Source organism: Phocoena phocoena, chromosome 20 (assembly GCF_963924675.1).
Source record: "Phocoena phocoena chromosome 20, mPhoPho1.1, whole genome shotgun sequence".
Taxonomy (NCBI): Eukaryota; Metazoa; Chordata; class Mammalia; order Artiodactyla; family Phocoenidae; genus Phocoena; species Phocoena phocoena.
In genome coordinates this window covers 5,345,190-5,362,429 of record NC_089238.1, presented here as the reverse complement: position 1 = coordinate 5,362,429, position 17,240 = coordinate 5,345,190, and the positions used below count along the sequence as shown (strand labels likewise).

The 17,240-nt window shown below is 52.7% G+C and overlaps 1 protein-coding gene and 1 pseudogene across 1 annotated transcript in view; one reads left to right on the top strand and one right to left on the bottom strand.

Moving 5' to 3' along the window:
- The window catches only part of LOC136140962 (zinc finger protein 850-like), a 397,037-nt pseudogene that overhangs the window by 307,158 nt on the left and 72,639 nt on the right, over positions 1–17,240 (bottom strand).
- The window catches only part of PPP2R1A (protein phosphatase 2 scaffold subunit Aalpha), a 32,889-nt gene that overhangs the window by 8,055 nt on the left and 7,594 nt on the right, over positions 1–17,240 (top strand). Inside the window, exons 2-9 of the mRNA XM_065898927.1 lie at positions 4,102–4,192; positions 7,145–7,245; positions 12,125–12,357; positions 13,357–13,504; positions 13,624–13,779; positions 15,603–15,717; positions 15,827–15,897; positions 16,342–16,476. Of these exons, the coding sequence (XP_065754999.1) occupies positions 4,102–4,192; positions 7,145–7,245; positions 12,125–12,357; positions 13,357–13,504; positions 13,624–13,779; positions 15,603–15,717; positions 15,827–15,897; positions 16,342–16,476 (1,050 nt within the window). The remainder of the gene's footprint in view (positions 1–4,101; positions 4,193–7,144; positions 7,246–12,124; positions 12,358–13,356; positions 13,505–13,623; positions 13,780–15,602; positions 15,718–15,826; positions 15,898–16,341; positions 16,477–17,240) is intronic.

The following is a 17,240-nucleotide window of genomic DNA, read 5'->3' as shown; positions in this document are numbered from 1 at the left end:
GGGTTAGAGCGTGCAGTTCTTTTGACCTACTTCGTGTGGTCACGAGATTGCTGCATCAGCTGCTGTCTTACGTCCTCGTGGAACCACACTGAAAGCAGGGGCCGACTAGGGCAAGGAGCCGGTTCTTGTCCTCCTCCCTTTTGTCAAAGAGGAAAATCTTTCCTGGAAGCTCCTTGGCCAATTTGTCCTTATGTCTTTGTGTCCAGAACTAGGTCATTGACTGGGTTAGTTGGGATTAAGGTTGGCTGTAAATAACAGGAAAATTCTATAAATATGTGAGACTTAAATGAGCTTGAAGTTTATTTCTGACTCACAGTCAAAAAGTCTGGTGGCAGTCCAAGCTGGTGTGACACTCTAGGTGTTAGGGTCCCAGGCTCTTAGACATTGTTCTCTGTTTGGCCTCTATCCTGCCCTCCCCATTCTCAGGTTATCTCAAGACCCCAAGATGGCTGCTGAAGCCCCAGCCATCATAGCCCCATTCTAAACAGGAAGTAAAGATGAAGGATATGACCCCATCTCCCCATAAGGACACTTCTAGGAGTCACACACACCATTCCCACTGGCCAGACATTAGTCTCATGGTCATATCCAAATGCACAGGTGATTCAGAAATATCTTTGCCGAGGGTTCATGTCACAGGTGAAAACCAGAGGTTATGAGTGGCAGTATAGCCCAGTGCAGGAGCTCTTAACCTGGGGCCCATCTGGCATTCAGGTCCAAGAATTTGGATGAGAAAAATAACATCTTTATTTTCACCAATCCCTAACTCAAATTTAACTTCTATTATGAATTACATTTATACATACTAGTATGTTATAGCGTATTATAAATAGTGTTAGCAAAACCTATGACTGTCACCAGTGGTCATCATGACTCTTTAGAGCTCATTTCAGCTGTCGCAGGTGCTTCTAGGGCTGTTTATGCTCACCTCTGTTTCAAAATTGTGATCATTTAAAACCTGCTAAGGGGGGGCTTCCGTGGTGGCTCAGTGGTTGAGGGTCCGCCTGCCGATGGGGGGGACACGGGTTCATGCACCGGTCCGGGGGGATCCCACATGCCGCGGAGCGGCTGGGCCCGTGAGCCATGGCCGCTGGGCCTGCGCGTCCGGAGCCTGTGCTCCGCAGCGGGAGAGGCCACGGCAGTGAGAGGCCCGCGTACCGCAAAAAAAAAAAAAAACCTGCTAAGGGGTTCATAGTGCACCCCCCCAACTGAAAAACACCAGAAAACAGAAATACGAATTGATGGTATTGGCTCAGAGCCAAGTGGCTGGGGTTCAAATCTTGCCACCTGAGAGCTGTGTGAGGTTTTGTTTTCTCTGCCCCAAAATGGGTGATCCTGTGTTTACCTCACAGTTGTGAGGATCAAATGAGTGAAAACATTGGCACCTAGAACACTGCCTGGCGCATAGTGAATACCAAGGAAATGTTTGTAATTATTACTCTGTCACTGTGAGAGAAGGGAAAAGAGATGTCGGTGGGCAGCTAGCCAGCTGCTGCTCATGTCCTTGATACGTGGACGAAAATCAGGGTGCCGTCAACCGAGCAAGGTTGCCATAGCTGCCATTACTCATCTTCCTCTGGTGCGAGGCTGCTCCCAGTATCATGTCGCTTTGTACTCACAAAGTACAAAGGATAGGTATTATTACAGTCCCGCATTTCACAGAGGAGAAAATTGAGACTCAAAAAGGTACGAAGAGTGGCCCAAGGTCCCACAGCTAATGTGAAAAGCAGCTAAGCCTTGAACCCAGATAGTGTATCTAAAGCCCGCCCTGTTGCTGCCTTTCTTAAGCGTTCACGGTGCCATATATGCCAAAGAAACCAGCAGCTATTCTTAAAACCAAAAGCAGAATCTCCAGAGACGGCAGTGGAAGGAAGGGGGCTGTCCACCATGGAAGAGTTGGCCTGATTCTCCTGGGCCGGTTCCCTGGGCATCTCTCCTAAATGACAGTGTGATGTTGAGATTAATAAGAGGCAGGGCATCTGGCTTCTGGACACGGCTCTGCACCTTTCCACCAGGTGACAGCTTCTCTGCACATCAGTGTGCTTACCTTTGAAAGGGAGGATTCTAGTAACAGCACCCACCTCAGAGCACAGTTCTAAGGAGTGAATGTATTCGTTATCCATGCCAAGCACATAGTAAGCAATCAGTAAATGTTAGCAGCTGTTGTTACTGTCATTGTGATTGTCCCCTGCCAGCATCCTGTGCTCTGGGCCACGTGTGCTTTTCCGTGTAGCCCAGCTGAGAGAAGAACACAGATTCAACTTGGAGGTGACAGAGAAACAGGCAGCTAAGTCAGCACTTACTCTGATACATTCTCGAGGACAATTTCAAACGTACAGAACATCGAAGGACTAGTACAAGGGCCAGAAGACTACAGCGTGTGGGCCAGATTCTGCCCCGCAGCCTTGCAGGTGTAGTTTTATTGGAATGCAGTCATGCCCACATATTGTCAGGGTCTTTGGCTGTTTTTGTGCTGCAGAGACACAGTTGAGTGGTTGAGATAGAGACCGAGTGGCCTGCAAAGCTGAAAATACTTCCTGGCAATTTACAGAAAGTCTGCGCACCTCTAGACCGGTCCAGTGAGCACCTGTGTGCTTACCACTCAGATTCAGTGAGTGTTCGTGTTAACCATATTTAGTCATTTATCTGTTTCTGTAGGTCTGTCTTTATATACATTTAATTTTGGGCTAAAAATAAGATGCAGGCCTTGAAGATCCTTTTACTACCAGGATGGTGAGTGCTTGGACTACCTCAAGCCCAGGTGGTCCAAAAACCCAGTGACGTGGTATGAAAAGTGCGGTGTGTGTGTTTTTCTGAGGTGAGGCCACCATAGCATTTCTTGAGGTTCTCATCATTGTGATTCCCAAAGAGAGTCTTAAACCCCTTAAACCAGAGGGGATGCAGGACGCCAGTCACTTGCAGACCTGTTCGCAGCTGCATGGGGCCTGGGAAAGAATAGGCTGGGGGATCCCTTGCTGCTCTCCTTGACCTGGTCCCTCCTTATTCCTTCCTTCCTTCCGGGAGGAGGATTCCTGCTTGGCCTGGCGCGACTTACTCACCCTTGAGGGCGTCGCCTTCCACTCACACGCACGAGCTCACTGCCTTCCGGCCACAGCCGAGCGGCCCTGTTGTCAGGATGGAGACACAGGAAGAGAGGTTTCCCAGTCAGATGGCAGCAGCTGGGGCTGGGTCTCAGTGCTCACTCAGGCAGCTTTCTGCGCCTCCACGGTGGTGGAAAGGTGGCTAGTCATGCCCCCGGGGACGAGAGGATCAAATGCGGTCCTAACACCAACAGGCTGAGCCTGGGACCCGCTGTGTGTCAGCGGAGTGTGTGAGATTCCGAGGGTCACCACAGCAAAGCATCACATCTTTGGTGGCTTCAAACAGCCACGAGTGTTCTCTCTCAGTTCTGGAGGCCAGAAGTCTGAGATCAAGGTGTCAGTAGTGTTGGTTCCTTCGAGAGGCTGTGAGAAGAGCTGTCTCCCCAAGCTTCTGGTGGCTGCCCGCCATTATAGTGTTGTTTGTTCTGTTATCACCGTTAGCCAACAGTCCTGGTTACAGTCCCACTCTACACCGTCTGAGCTGTGTGACCCTTGGGAGGGACTTTCATTCCCTGAGCCCGTTTCCTCTTCTCTGGGGCAGGGCTTGTAACCCTCTGCTTGTGAGAGTTAAATGAGACAGTGCAAGTGAGTGCTTGGGCTGGGACTGGGCCCAGAGTAAGCTGGGAACGTGGCTACCACCGTTAGAGTGCAAGGCTCAGTGTGTTAGCCTTGCTGAGCGCGGGAGGGGCCAAGAGCAGGAGGGTGGGGACGGTGGGGAGGCGGGGGGGCGGGGGCAGTGTTGGACAGGGTGGTCCTCGAAAGTGCCACGAGGGGTGTTGGCTCAGTGCGACCCGCCGGATGCTTTTGCTGAGGCTGCTGCTGCCATTGTGATTTAATGACTCAGGGTCTCAGAGTGACTTGGTAGACTTGCCAAGTTATTCCTCAGCACCCCACACACACTTAGCAAGGCTTCCAGGGGCTGACTGGGTCCAGAGGTGTCAGACTCCCTTAAGCCTGGGCTTGCTAACATTCTCCCTTCCTTTTCTTGTTCTGTCATTAGCTTCGCCTCAACAGCATCAAGAAGCTGTCCACCATCGCCTTGGCCCTCGGGGTAGAAAGGACCCGCAGTGAGCTTCTGCCCTTCCTTACAGGTACAGGTCCTCCTGGGGCCCAGGTCGATTGGGGGCTCCCGGGGGTGGTTCCTGCCAGGTAAGAGACGCCCCTCTGGATTTAACAAGCTGTTTGTAAGTGCCGTGTGCTGGGTGCTGGGGCTGGGGCAGGGACTGGTGAAAAGCGCTCTGGAGGCACATAGAGCCAGGTTTGAATCGAAGCTCCAGTGACTTTAGGCGAGTTACCTCACTGTTCCATAGAGTTCTTATGTGTAAATGGGCATAGCCGACATGTGATGTAGCATTGTTGTGAACATTAAATAATAGCAATAACAGCTAACAGTTACTATATATATACCTAATGTGCCAGGTGGTGTTCTAAACCCTTTCTTTCTTGTGAGGATTGAGTTCGTTCACATAGAGCTGTGCTCAGTAAATGTACACCACCATTGTTGTCCAAGTTAATCTCACAGTAACTCCTTAAGGTAGGTAAGACTGCTGCCCCCATTTTATAGATGAGGAAACCGAGGCATGGAGAGATGAGGTAACTTATTTGGTCCTACAGTTAGGAGGTGCTCCAGAGGGGATGTTTATCAAGTCACGCTGGCTCCAAACTCGACAGTGTTGGTTAATGACTCATAGCACAGACTGGGGTCCCAACTACCTGGGCTCAAATCCTAGCTCTACCACTTTCTAGCTGTGTGACCTTGGGCGAGATGCTTCATATCTGCCCGCCTCCGATCCTTCATGTGTGAGATGGGCATTAATAGTTCAACCTAATATGAAGATGAAATAAGATCCCACGTGAAGTGCTCAGCATGTGGTAAGTGCTGCTGAGGTGTTAGCGATTAGACTGTTCCTGTGCTCTCCTGTCTGTGAAGGTGTACTTAAAGCGCTTGACACAATGTCTGATACAGACTGGATCACCAGTTAATGGTAAATCCTCTGTTCCCATCATTCTTATTATGACTTCGTACTTCATACTAATTAAAATCGCCAGTAAAGGCTCAGAGTTAGCTGTGCTTTGTCCCTAGTGAAACTCTTTCATCTCTGATCCTCTCACTTGGGCCTAATGATGGTGCTGGGAGGCGGGAGGGAGGCAGGGACTCTCACCCCCTCATCATTTCACACTGGGGGAGTTGAGGCTTGAGGGGATGTGCAGGGACTTGCCCACAGTCACAGCTGATGACTGAGGAGCTCAGGGGTATCTGCTTCTGAACACCACATGGGGAGGAGGCATCTGCACACGTGACATTGAGCAGATGACCTCAAACCAGTGGCTTCCACGGGTGAACTGTTGGAGAGACTTGAAGGCTTTAGAGCGCTGAGACCCGGACGGCCTCGGGGGCAAGGGGTACAGGGAGTGTGGTACGGCAGTGTAAAGCAGTGGCTAAAAAGTTGTAGAGAAAAGAGTTGGAAGGACCTGGGTTTGAAACCCAGCTGTGCCACCAACCTGCTGGGCACACCTGGCTAAGCCATTCCACCTCTCCCAGCCTCAGCTCCCCTCTCTGCAGAGGGGGTAAAGCAGGCCCTAACTCACAGGATGGCTGGCGGATCCGGTGCTCCACGCGGCACGTGCTGCGGGCAGTTTCTTGGTGGAGGTGGCGGGGAGGCTGCCTGGAGGGAAGCCGGCAGGAGTGAAGGGCGGACGGGGCCAGGATTGAACGTGGCGCTTTGCATGGTGAGGGCTGCAGGGAGAGACGCAGGGGCAGCGTTAGGGTGGAGGTTGACGGGTCTGGGCCAGAGAGGCTGGGGGGGCAGTTGTGTGGAGGTGGGAAGGGTGGAGATCTGAGGTGCTGGCAGCTCCCGTATGTTTGGCGTCCAGGGATGCAGCTTGGCCAAGGAGTCTGTACTGGAGGTGGAGTTGAGTATGAGTTGAGGATGTCCTTAAGGTCTCCAGGAAAGGAACAGAACAGGGAGGGTGATCTGAACTGTCCATAGTGGGAGCCGGCGAAACCGAGGCTGGGAGGGAGCCTGAGAGCAGGACACGCCAGAGCCACGCCGGCCAGAGTTTAGTAAAGCACTAACTCGTGCTGGGCCCCAAGCTGAGCTCTTCACAGAAAGCAGTTATTTCCCTTCAGTCTCAGAACAACGCTGTTGTTGTGATTTGGGGGATGAGAAAAGAGTCTCAGGCCAAGTGAGTTGCCACACACCCAGCCAACAATATAGAGCAGGATTTGAACCTACCACAGGATGGGCATATGCCTCACGTACACTCAGGGAGCTGAGATGCCAGCCTAGACGCTAGGGATGCTAGCATCTTCTGCCATAGTCATTCCCATCGCCTCAGCAAAGGGAGGATAGAGCTTGAGAAGGGCCTTTGGATTTAGGTGTTAGGACAGAGCAGTTCTCTTCGCGCACAGTCGTCCCTTCTTTCAGCAAAGTTGAGCAGATTGAGTGCCCACTGTGCTCATCTCTGGCAGAAGCTGGGGCACAGAGAGGAGCCAGTCCTGGACTCGGGTGGTCATAGCCCGCGTGAGGTCTGATAAGGGTGGCCTGGTTGGGCAGTGAGCCTAGAGAAGGGACCTGACCTGTCAGGGTGGCATCCTGGAAATCTTCCAGGAAGCGGTAGCTAAACCAAGTGTCGAAGGATAGAGAGGACTTTCTCAGGCTGAAGAGAGCGGAGTTCCTGGCAGAGGGAACAGTGCTGAGGGTAGAAGCAAAAAGAGCTCCCGTTGACCAGGCTCTGCGCTCATACACATGGTCGCATTTGCTCCTCACTCTGGCCGTCGCTGCAGTGGAGGGATTGGCACCATTTTACAGCTGTGGAGACTGGGATGCAGCGAGGTGGTCTCGCTCCCCCAGTGTCCCACACCTAGTCACGGGCACTCTGTCAGCTGCCCCCAGCCTCTGCCTTCATCTCTGCCCACCCAGGTGGAGGGTGGCTGCCAGTCTGAGGAAGCAGAGTGGAGCCTGCTTGTTCCCAGCTTGGGTTACTGAAGGGTGGGGTCATACTTGGGGTGGAACTGTAACCCAGTCTGTCTTGTCCCACAGACACCATCTACGATGAGGATGAGGTCCTCTTGGCCCTGGCGGAACAGCTGGGCACCTTCACCACTCTGGTCGGAGGCCCTGAGTACGTGCACTGCCTGCTGGTGAGTCTGGAAGGTGGGGAAGGCCCCTGCCTGGCCTTGGCGGGGTCAGACCCATGGTCCTGGCAGCCAGGGCGGGGAGGGGAGAGTGCAGGAGAGGCTGGGGTCATCTTCTCGGAGCAGCTGGGCCTTGGACATTCACTTTAATCCGGCAAGTCAGCAGTGACATTTAATACATCAGCACGAAAACGCGGGTGTCTTCCTAACTGTTGACTGGGCGTGCCTGACCAGCGCCAGGCCCCACCGGCACTCGACGCATGAGGCTTTCAGTTTGGAGTTAGGCTGGGTTCTTCCACTGCTTGCTGTGTGACTTGTAAGTCACGTAACCTCGAGTCATTAAAACGTACCTTGAGAATCGACTCAAGAAGCCCTTAGCACAGTACTTGGCATGTAGTAAGTACTCACAGATCGTAGCTCCGTTGTCATTAATGCCATGTGTTGTGAGGTCGTGTCCACCCTTTGGGGTAGAGACAGCCACCTGGAGCAACGAGAGGTTCAGTGTCGAAGGTCGCACGGCTAGTGAGTGGCAGAGCTGGGATTCCAGGTGTGTCCGGTTGACTCTCCCCCAGGCCCCACCCACTTCCTGCCTGTGAGACCCTGTGCCGGGTGATGTCTGGGGACAGAGATGGTCAGATACTGATAGCAACTGCTGTTTGGGAGAAGAGAAGGGAGGAAGTGCTCCAGTCTTGTGACCTGGGTTGAAAGACCCTTGGAGGTTGCTCACTGTTCTTCAGAGCCGTGGAACAGCTCTGCCTCCTTTTTTTCCTCCCGATAATTCTTTCATGGCTCCTGAAGACATGTTAGCATGCTGTGGCATGCACTTGATGGTGTTTTACAGTTATTGTCAGCAGGCCTCGTTCCTTTTAGTGGTATGTGAAATAATGTGCTTCTTATTGGGGTCTTGGATCCGAGCAAATATGGTCATTTGCTTTCTTCCAGACATGCATTAAGCGTTGACTCTGAGGAGCTGTGACAGTTATCATTAGACTCTGGTGTCCTGTCTCTCATCTGAGTGCACATGTGTAATGGTATATGCACACAGAAAATTGTCTGTGAACGAGCTCGTTTCATACATTCTACACAGAGCAGGACTGCATAACACCAGGAGCGTGGTGAGGCCCCTGGACCTACCTGAAAGGGGTCCCTTGAACCCCATGGAACTGCCCGCAGCCCCTGGTGTTTATCAGTCTTTCTGAGGAGAGAAGTAATAGCTTTCAGCAGCTTCTCAGAGGACTCAGGAGCAGAGAACACTGTTGAGTACCCCACAGCTTCAACCAGAGCCACAGGCCTGCAGACCAACGGCTGGAACCCGGCTTCCTTCCCCTGCCGAGTCAGCGTCTTCCACTGATCGTTCCCAATGAGGGAAACCCCTGTCATCCCATGCTTCTCTTTGGGGAGCAGTCATGTGTGACCTCTGGGACTGTATCCGTGAGGATCCTCTGGGCCAGGCAACACTGGGAACCCACAGGCAAGTCAGGTCAGAGTAGCTTCAGCTCGCTCAGCACCTGCAGTGTGTGTTCTGAGTGCCTTACGCACAGTAACCCATCGTGTCCTGCAGCGACCCTGTGAGGCTCGTGCTGGTGTCCCTTCACAGCTGAGGAAACCGAGGCACAAGCTGGGAAGAGGCAGAGCCAGGATTTGAACCCAGGCCCCCAACTCGTTGCCACTACCACTCTTCTGTACTGTCTTCAGAGGGCTCCTGGTTGCCCCACAGGCTGATCCGAGCTGGAATAAAGGGAAACCAGGGACCCTTAGAACCCAGAAGAGGCGGCTGATCTGGGTTAGATGGGATGGGGGAGCTGTCGAGGAGGAGCTCCTGGAGGTGGATTTTGACAAGTTACGGGAAGTGGCTCTTTTGCAACCTGTTCATTCCATGAACATGAGCAAGGACTGTGGGCTCCGGGAACCCAGAGGTGTGTCAGACCCGATCCCGGCCCTCGTTCTCTGTGGTGAGTGAGATGGAATTTCACAGAGATCCGTGTAGCTATAGTGTGAGGATTATTTCTGTATCAGCAGCTCTTAACCCTTTTGGAATCATGGGTCCCTTAGATGAAAATGAAAACTCCAGACCCTCTCCTCAAACGAGTAGAGATGATTTTAGGAGGTTCATGCCTTTCCCCCTCCCCAGGTTTGAGAACCCCACCCTCCATCGCACAGAGGCCTCATGGCAATGGGTCTTCGTTATGCAAAAGCATCATTTGGGGTTTCCTCAATGTGCACCTTCCTGGGCCCTGCCCCCAGAGTCTGATTCTTTAGGTCTGTGCTGGGAGAGGCCTCCTGGGTGATCCTTCTGTGGGTGGTCTGGGAACCACACTGTGAGAACCTCTCCCTGCAGTAAACCCACTGGGGCAGAGACCCTTGGGTGATGTAACTACTGCTTAGCCTTGGTCCCCAGGCCTCTGTTACCGTGACAGGTTACCATAAGTTCCACTTACAGTCACTTGCTAAGTATTAATCAATTATTACTCAATATTTACTGAGGGACTCTAAATGGAAGATTGAGTGCCTCCTGTGTGCTAGCCTGGGTAGTGGGAAAACAAGGAAATAAGAGGAACCCGGTCCCTGCAGTATTGTGACACCACGTCTGCAACCACACCCCTGTGAGCCAGTCCCGCACCCAGAACCCTACGAGAGCGTGTCCCTGTGACACAGGCCGCACCCTGAGGGTCCCCAGGCAGGCATGGCATTACGTTTTCCTTGTGAATCATTGCCCCCTCCCTCCCTCCCGTGGCTGTGTTGGGTCCCCGCCACTGCACGGAGGCCCTCTTCAGCTGCGGAGAGCGCGAGCCACTCTGCGCCGTGGTGCGCGGGCCTCTCATTGCAGTGGCCTCTCCTGTTGCGGAGCACGGGCTCTAGGTGCGCGGGCTTCAGTAGTTGTGGCACATGGGCTCAGTAGTTGTGGCTCACCGGCTCTAGAGCACAGGCTCTAGTTGTGGCGCATGGGCTTAGTTACTCCGTGGCATGTGGGATCTTCCCGGACCAGGGCTTGAACCTGTGTCCCCTGTATTGGCAGGCGGATTCTCAACCACTGTGCCACCATGGAAGCCCCCATTGCCACCTTTTAAAATGAGTTTTTAAAAATTCTGTTTTTGATTTTTTTATCATGGTAAATTATAAATAATATTTACTATTTTAAGTGTACTCTTCCGTGATGTTAAGTACATTCACATTGGGGTGCAGCCATCACTACCATTCATCTCCAGAACTTTCTCATCTTCCCCAAAGAAACTCTGTACTCATTAACCAGTGACCCCCAAGCTCCTTACCCCAGCCCCCAGCAACCACCATTCCACTTTCTGTCTCTGTGAATCTGACTACAGACATACCTCAGAGATATTGTAGGTTTGGTCCCAGACTACCATAGTAAAGTGAATATTGCAATAAAAGGAGTCACATGAATTTTTTTGTTTCCTAGAACATATAAAAGTTATGGTTACACTTTACTGTAGTCTATTAAATGTGCAATAGCATTTTGTCACAAAGAGATACATAGACCTTAGTTAATACTTTCTTGCTAAAAAATACTAACCATCATCTGAGCCTTCAGCGAGTTATAGTCTTTTTGCGATAGTAACATCAAAGGTCACTGATCGCAGGTCACCATAACAAATACATTAATAATGAAAAAGTTTGATATATTGCGAGAATTACCAGAATGTGACACAGACTTGAAGTGAGCAAATGCTGTTGGAAAAATGATGTTGATAGAGTTGGTAGACGCCACAAACCTTCATTTTTTAAAACAGTGCAGTGTTTGCAAAGTGCCGTAAAGTGAAGCGCGATAAAACGAGGTGTGCCTGTGCACTGGACACCTCACGTAAAGGAGTCATTCAATATGGAGTCTTTTGCGACTGGCTAATTTCATTTAGCATAATGTCTTCAAGGTTTATCCATGTTGGAGCATGTGTTAAATGAGGTTTTTTTCACAGATAAGAACCTGCCCCTTTTGGCTGCTTTTGGGAAACCGGATTTGCTTTTACCAGCCATGTTTCCCTGTGGTGACAGCTGACAGAGCTGGAAAGCAGCTGTACTCCCTAGGCTGTATGCTCTCCAGTTTGCCACAGTCTCTGCCTCAGTTGTCCCCACCTGTCACCTTTGCCCATTGCTTCAATTCTGTTTCCTGCATGGGCCCTGGAAGCGTTTCCATTTATCATTTCTTTCTACTTTCTTTACCTGTCAGGGCAGGTTGGACTTCAGACCACAGACCTCCACATCTTTGAACAGATTAGGGTAAATTGAGTCTCCCTTCATTAGGTCAGTAATTCCCGAGTTCCTGCCCTGTGCCAAGAGGTCTGCTGGGCTCGGGGGACACGGTGGTGAGCCAGTCAAATGTCCGTAAAGGAACGTGATCACTCTAGGCCTCACAGTAACAAACCAGTGAGAGTCACGAGCCTCAAAGTCCCCCAATATTGTGAGATCCTGATGCAATTGCCTGTCAGCCCTTTGGAGGTTCTGGAGCCAGCTGGCCCGGTTTAGATCCTGGCTTGTGGCTGTTGTGCTCGGGCAGGTTACTTAGCCTGTCTGTGCCTCAGTTTCCTCTTCATAGGACCTGCTTCGTAGGATTCAGTGAGTTAGAACCAGTGCCCCCCTAGAGTTGTGGCCCTGCTCAGAACATGTAGTAAATAGATGTTCCAGTCGACATCAGTGATGATTCCTGCACTTTGAGAAGCTGGTGACAGTTGCGGCCCTCTCCTCAGAAAGCGACGTGTATAATTGTGAGGTGTGTGGACCCCACTGAAGCGCCTTCAGGGACCTGTGAAAGAGGTTCTTCAGGGAAGGCAGGCTGGCTTGGGGGGGGGGTCAGGGAAGGCCTGTTGGAGGAGCTGAGCAGTGTGGGGCAGGGGGAGGGAGCTGGGCGGTGACCTCGTGTTCTGCCCCCTAGCCACCCCTGGAGTCGCTGGCCACGGTGGAGGAAACCGTGGTGCGGGACAAGGCGGTGGAGTCCCTGCGGGCCATCTCGCACGAGCACTCGCCCTCCGACCTTGAGGCCCACTTCGTGCCGCTCGTGAAGCGGCTGGCGGGCGGCGACTGGTTCACCTCCCGCACGTCGGCCTGCGGCCTCTTCTCCGTCTGCTACCCCCGCGTGTCCAGTGCCGTCAAGGCGGAACTTCGACAGTGAGTCCCCTGGCAAGACCCAGCCTCCTCCCTCTGCTTGGTCCCCTTCTCTCAAGCCTCGGCCCCCTCTAGGCCCATCCAGGGCCCAAAGGCCCCGGAGCTCTTCCAGCCCCATTCCCCTCTGTCCACCCCTCAGAGACATGGTGTCTGGACACAGCTGGGTGTGAACCCAGGTGCTGCCTCTTGGTCATTTAGGAAGTGGAGATGATGGTTCTTCCTCCCATTAGTTATTGTGAGGATTTAAAAGAATTACTACATACAAAATGCTTAGAACAGAATCTGGTACACAGAAGCACTCGACAAGTGATGTGTGATGCTATCTTAGGCCTGTTTCCGATTGGCAGATAGGAGGCCTCCTCCTCCACTACCCTTCTCCCCTTTGGCTTGATACCCCAGGGAATTGCTTGCATGTAAGACTTGGCTTCCAGAAGAACCAGTGAAAATATTTTTAATTGGATTAAAATTTTCTATTAATGTGTGTTTCCCCTCCCTCTGGACTTCCGTCCATCCACCATCTTCATGAACCATTGAGCAGCAAGCCCAGGCCCTGAGCCATCACTCCTGCCAGAATACTGGTTTACAGCTGCCTGCAGGCACTTAGAGGGCTTCATGTGCCCCCGTGCATCTCTAACTGGAGCAGTCACTGCTGGAAGGGAAAGTCTTTGAGTAGCCTCAGCCCAGCACCTTAGCCAAGCAATTTTATGTGGTCATAATAATATGATCAGTACCTACCATTCACTCTAGACTTATTGCAGAAAGGCTGCTGATTGTTTCATGCACATTGTCTCATTTAACACTCATAACGACCCTGTAGGGTAGGTACCGTTATCAGCTCCATTGTGTAGGGCTGGGAAGATTCAGAGGCCATCACTCGCCTAGGGTCACCCAGGCAAAGCCAGGAACTGCGTGACTACAGCATCTGTGCTCGCCCTTCGTGGTGTTGCCTGCTGCCTTGGGATCCCAGGGATCCCTCCTCCTGATCCCCATCCCAACCCCCAGGTACTTCCGGAACCTGTGCTCAGATGACACCCCCATGGTGCGGCGGGCCGCAGCCTCCAAGCTGGGGGAGTTCGCCAAGGTGCTGGAGCTGGACAACGTCAAGAGCGAGATCATCCCCATGTTCTCCAACCTGGCCTCTGACGAGCAGGTGGGGTCTGCTCCACACCCCTCTCCTCTGTCTCCCTCCAGTGGGCCCTGAGTCTGAAAGGGCGTCCCAGGGCTGATGGGGCCCCTGCTGCACTCTCCTTGTTCCCACCCTCTCCTCAGGACTCGGTGCGGCTGCTAGCGGTGGAGGCGTGTGTGAACATCGCCCAGCTCCTGCCCCAGGAGGATCTGGAGGCCCTGGTGATGCCCACCCTGCGCCAGGCTGCTGAGGACAAGTCCTGGCGTGTCCGATACATGGTGGCCGACAAGTTCACAGAGGTACATGAGGGGGCTGTTGGCAGCTTCTCACAGATGTGGAGACTGAGGCCTCAGGCAACGGGGAGGGGCCACATATAGGAGCTGGGGTTTAGTGAAGCCCAGGGGAGTCGTCGGGTGTTTAAGCGGTAAGATCTCGGTAATCATCCATTTGGATCTCACCTCACTTGCCAGTCCTGATTGAAGGGTTCTGAGGCCAACTTAAGGTTCTGTGGGAGAGAACCACAGGAGCAGAGAAAGGGTAGCATGTATGTGGTCCTGACCTAATCGAACTTTATCTCCTTTTACAAAAGGGAAGACAGTCTGTTTGCTGGGGCTGCTGTGGCAGAGTACCACAGACTGGGTGGTACTTTATTTCCCCGCCGTTCTGGAGGCTAGAAGTCCAAAATCAAAGTGTCAGCAGGGGTGGTTTTTCTGAGACTTCTTTCCTTGGTTGTAGATGGCTGTCTTCTCCCCGTGTCTTTAATTGTGTGTCTGTGTTCTCATCTCCTCTTCTTATGAGGACTTTAGTCATATTGGATTGGCTTACCCTAATGACCTTATTTTACTTTATGACCTCTTTAAAGATCCTGTCTTCAAGTACAGTCACATTCTGAGGTTCCAGGGAGGTGTGGGGTGTGTTCGGACTTCAGTGTATGAATTTCAGGGGAGATACAGTTCAGCCCCATAACACAGCCCAGAGGTTAGACTGGTCAGAGTGACACCATCAGGCGGGCAGAACAGGGACAAGATGCCGCGTGTCCCAGGACAGTGCTCTTTCCACAGAAATCTCAGTTTGCTTATAGCAAAAGTAGGTTTATTGAGCACCAGCTCTTTGCTGGGCATTGGGGTACGGTGAGTTCAGTACATCCCTGGCCTTCAGGGAACAGACAGCCTGAAGAGGGAGGCCAGCTGAGACAGAGGGAAATGTAATGTTAAAGTGTGACAGGTGCGGGGCTGGCGGGTGTTCCTGGGCCTGGAAGCACTGAGACAGGTTCTGGAAGATGAGTGGGTGAGGGCTGGGGTAGGGACTGTGTCTGGCGTGGGCAGCGGACACTGGGCAGTGAGGGCAAGTACGAGCAAGGACATTTGGGACTGGCTTTGGGGCGAGGGGACACTGAAGAGATGGGCACCAGGCCCCTGGGGTCCTCACCTCTCCCCTTGGTCAGGAACTGCCCTGTCTCCCCCCAGGCCTCCAGAAGCGGCACGCCAGCAGGACCTGTGCGCCTCTTCTTGCCTGGTGTCATGAGATGCAGAGGGCCTAGCATGCCTGCTTCCCTCTTGACCCTTAGTATTTCATCTTAATTACAAAAGCCACACGGGCTCTGGTAACCAGTCTTAGAAAACACAAAAATATTTAAATCAAAAAGTGAGAGCCAGCACACATCATTAGACTGTTTTTGGATCACGTAACAGAAAACCCAACCCTGAATAGCCTGAACAGGAAGGAGATCTGTAGTTATTTCTAATGCAGACAACAGTACTGTGCAGTAAGTACCCTCGTGGTTGGAGGAGACAGCGGCTCAGAGACGTACGGGGACTCATCCAGGGTCACACAGGTGCTAAGTAAGAGTAAGAATTTGAGCCAGGCAGTTGGACTCCAGAGCCACGCTCGTGACCACTGCACTACCCAGCCCAACTCGGCACCATACAACAAGGAAACCAAGGCTCAAGAGAGGCTCCGAGACTTGGCTGAGGTCACCCCCATGGCCCTGGCATTACATCTCAGTAGTGATTCCAAGGACTGTTTTTACCCCATTCCTGGTGCCTTTATTTTTGATTTTGTTCTCATTCATTTAGAATACCTGCCAAGCCCTTTGACCCCCCCTGACCTTCCCTTTCTGCAGCTCCAGAAAGCAGTGGGGCCTGAGATCACCAAGACGGACCTGGTCCCTGCCTTCCAGAACCTGATGAAAGACTGTGAGGCCGAGGTGAGGGCCGCAGCCTCCCACAAGGTCAAAGGTTGGTGCTGGCAACCAGGACACAGTAAGCGGGTGGGTGTCCGGGAGGCTGAAGGCAAAACTAGGACATCGGGTCTTACCTCCCACCACCTCCCTTTCCCTACCCACAGAATTCTGTGAAAATCTCTCAGCTGACTGTCGGGAGAATGTGATCATGACCCAGATCTTGCCCTGCATCAAGGTAACAGGGAATTTGGTGGGAGGAATAGAGCAGATCTGAGCCTTCTGGAAAGAAGGGATGGAGATTGGGCATTAGGGGCAGCCAGATGCAAACCGAGTTCCCAGCCTTCCAGGGCCAGGCGGTCTTGGGTTTGGAGCAAGTAGGAGCCCTGAGTGCAGGCAAAGTCTGAGGCTCAGGGCTGGACGTGGAGGCGGGGAGTGCTTCCCCCTCGAAGCTCACTGGATCTCCTCATCCGGAGAGCTTTGGGATTGGGGTGAAAGCTGCTGGGAACAGGGGTCGTTGAACTCCAGGCAGGCCGGACACGTATGGACCTGCAATTCCCCGTGCACGCTAAGCCTGCCCTGGATTGAGATGGCGAGAGTAGGCTGTGTCTCGGGGCTTCTTAGGAGTTGGAGTCTTCTTGGCCACTGACCCTGTGGCTCCCGCATTCCTTCTCCCTCCCAGGAGCTGGTGTCAGACGCCAACCAACATGTCAAGTCGGCCCTGGCCTCAGTCATCATGGGCCTCTCTCCCATCCTGGGCAAAGACAACACCATCGAGCACCTCCTGCCCCTCTTCCTGGCTCAGCTGAAGGATGAGGTAAGGGCACCGGGAAGGCTCTGTGCTCTGGCTGTGACAGGTGGAGCAGCTGCTTTCCCAGGTTCGCCAGGATCTTCAACAAACACCCAGGTTGCCAAGGAGTTGAATGTTTGTGGGCATGATGGACTGCACGTTAGCTTATTTGTTTGAGGCATTTGTTTTGCACGCCCTTATTCTGTACTAGTCCTTTTTTCCTGGGCACTAGGGATTCCAAGAAAAAAAAAAAGAACGAGACACTTTTGGTCCTCAAGGACCTTCAGCGACTGGCAGTGGAGAGGGACAGATGGGCAGTCCCATGATGCCCTGATCATACAGGTGCTGTGATACATTCATGATGATCAGAGTTCAGGCTAAGATGCTGTGATAGAGACCCCAAAATACAGCGACTTAAATAAGGTAGAGAATTATTTCTCTCACAACAGTCCTGAGGTGGGGTGGACCTACACTGGGGGGTTGGCCCTGCTGACCTTGGCACTCTGTGGGTCTGAGGTGGCTGTAGGGAGAGGGCATCGACCAGCAGCGGGCCCCGCCCTCTCAACAGTAAGACCCCAAAGGGGGCATCCATCCTGTCTGTTCACACCCCATTGGCCAGAGCCAGTCATGGGACCAACCTCAGCTAGCTATTTATTTGGCTTGGAGCACAAAAGATGAGAGAGCACCGCGCGATGGCTGGAGAGGCCATGGGGTGACAGCCAGGGAAGCAGTGTGGACTTGAACCTGGGGTGGAGGAGGCGGAGCAGATCTGGGTGTTGGGAAGGAGCCCT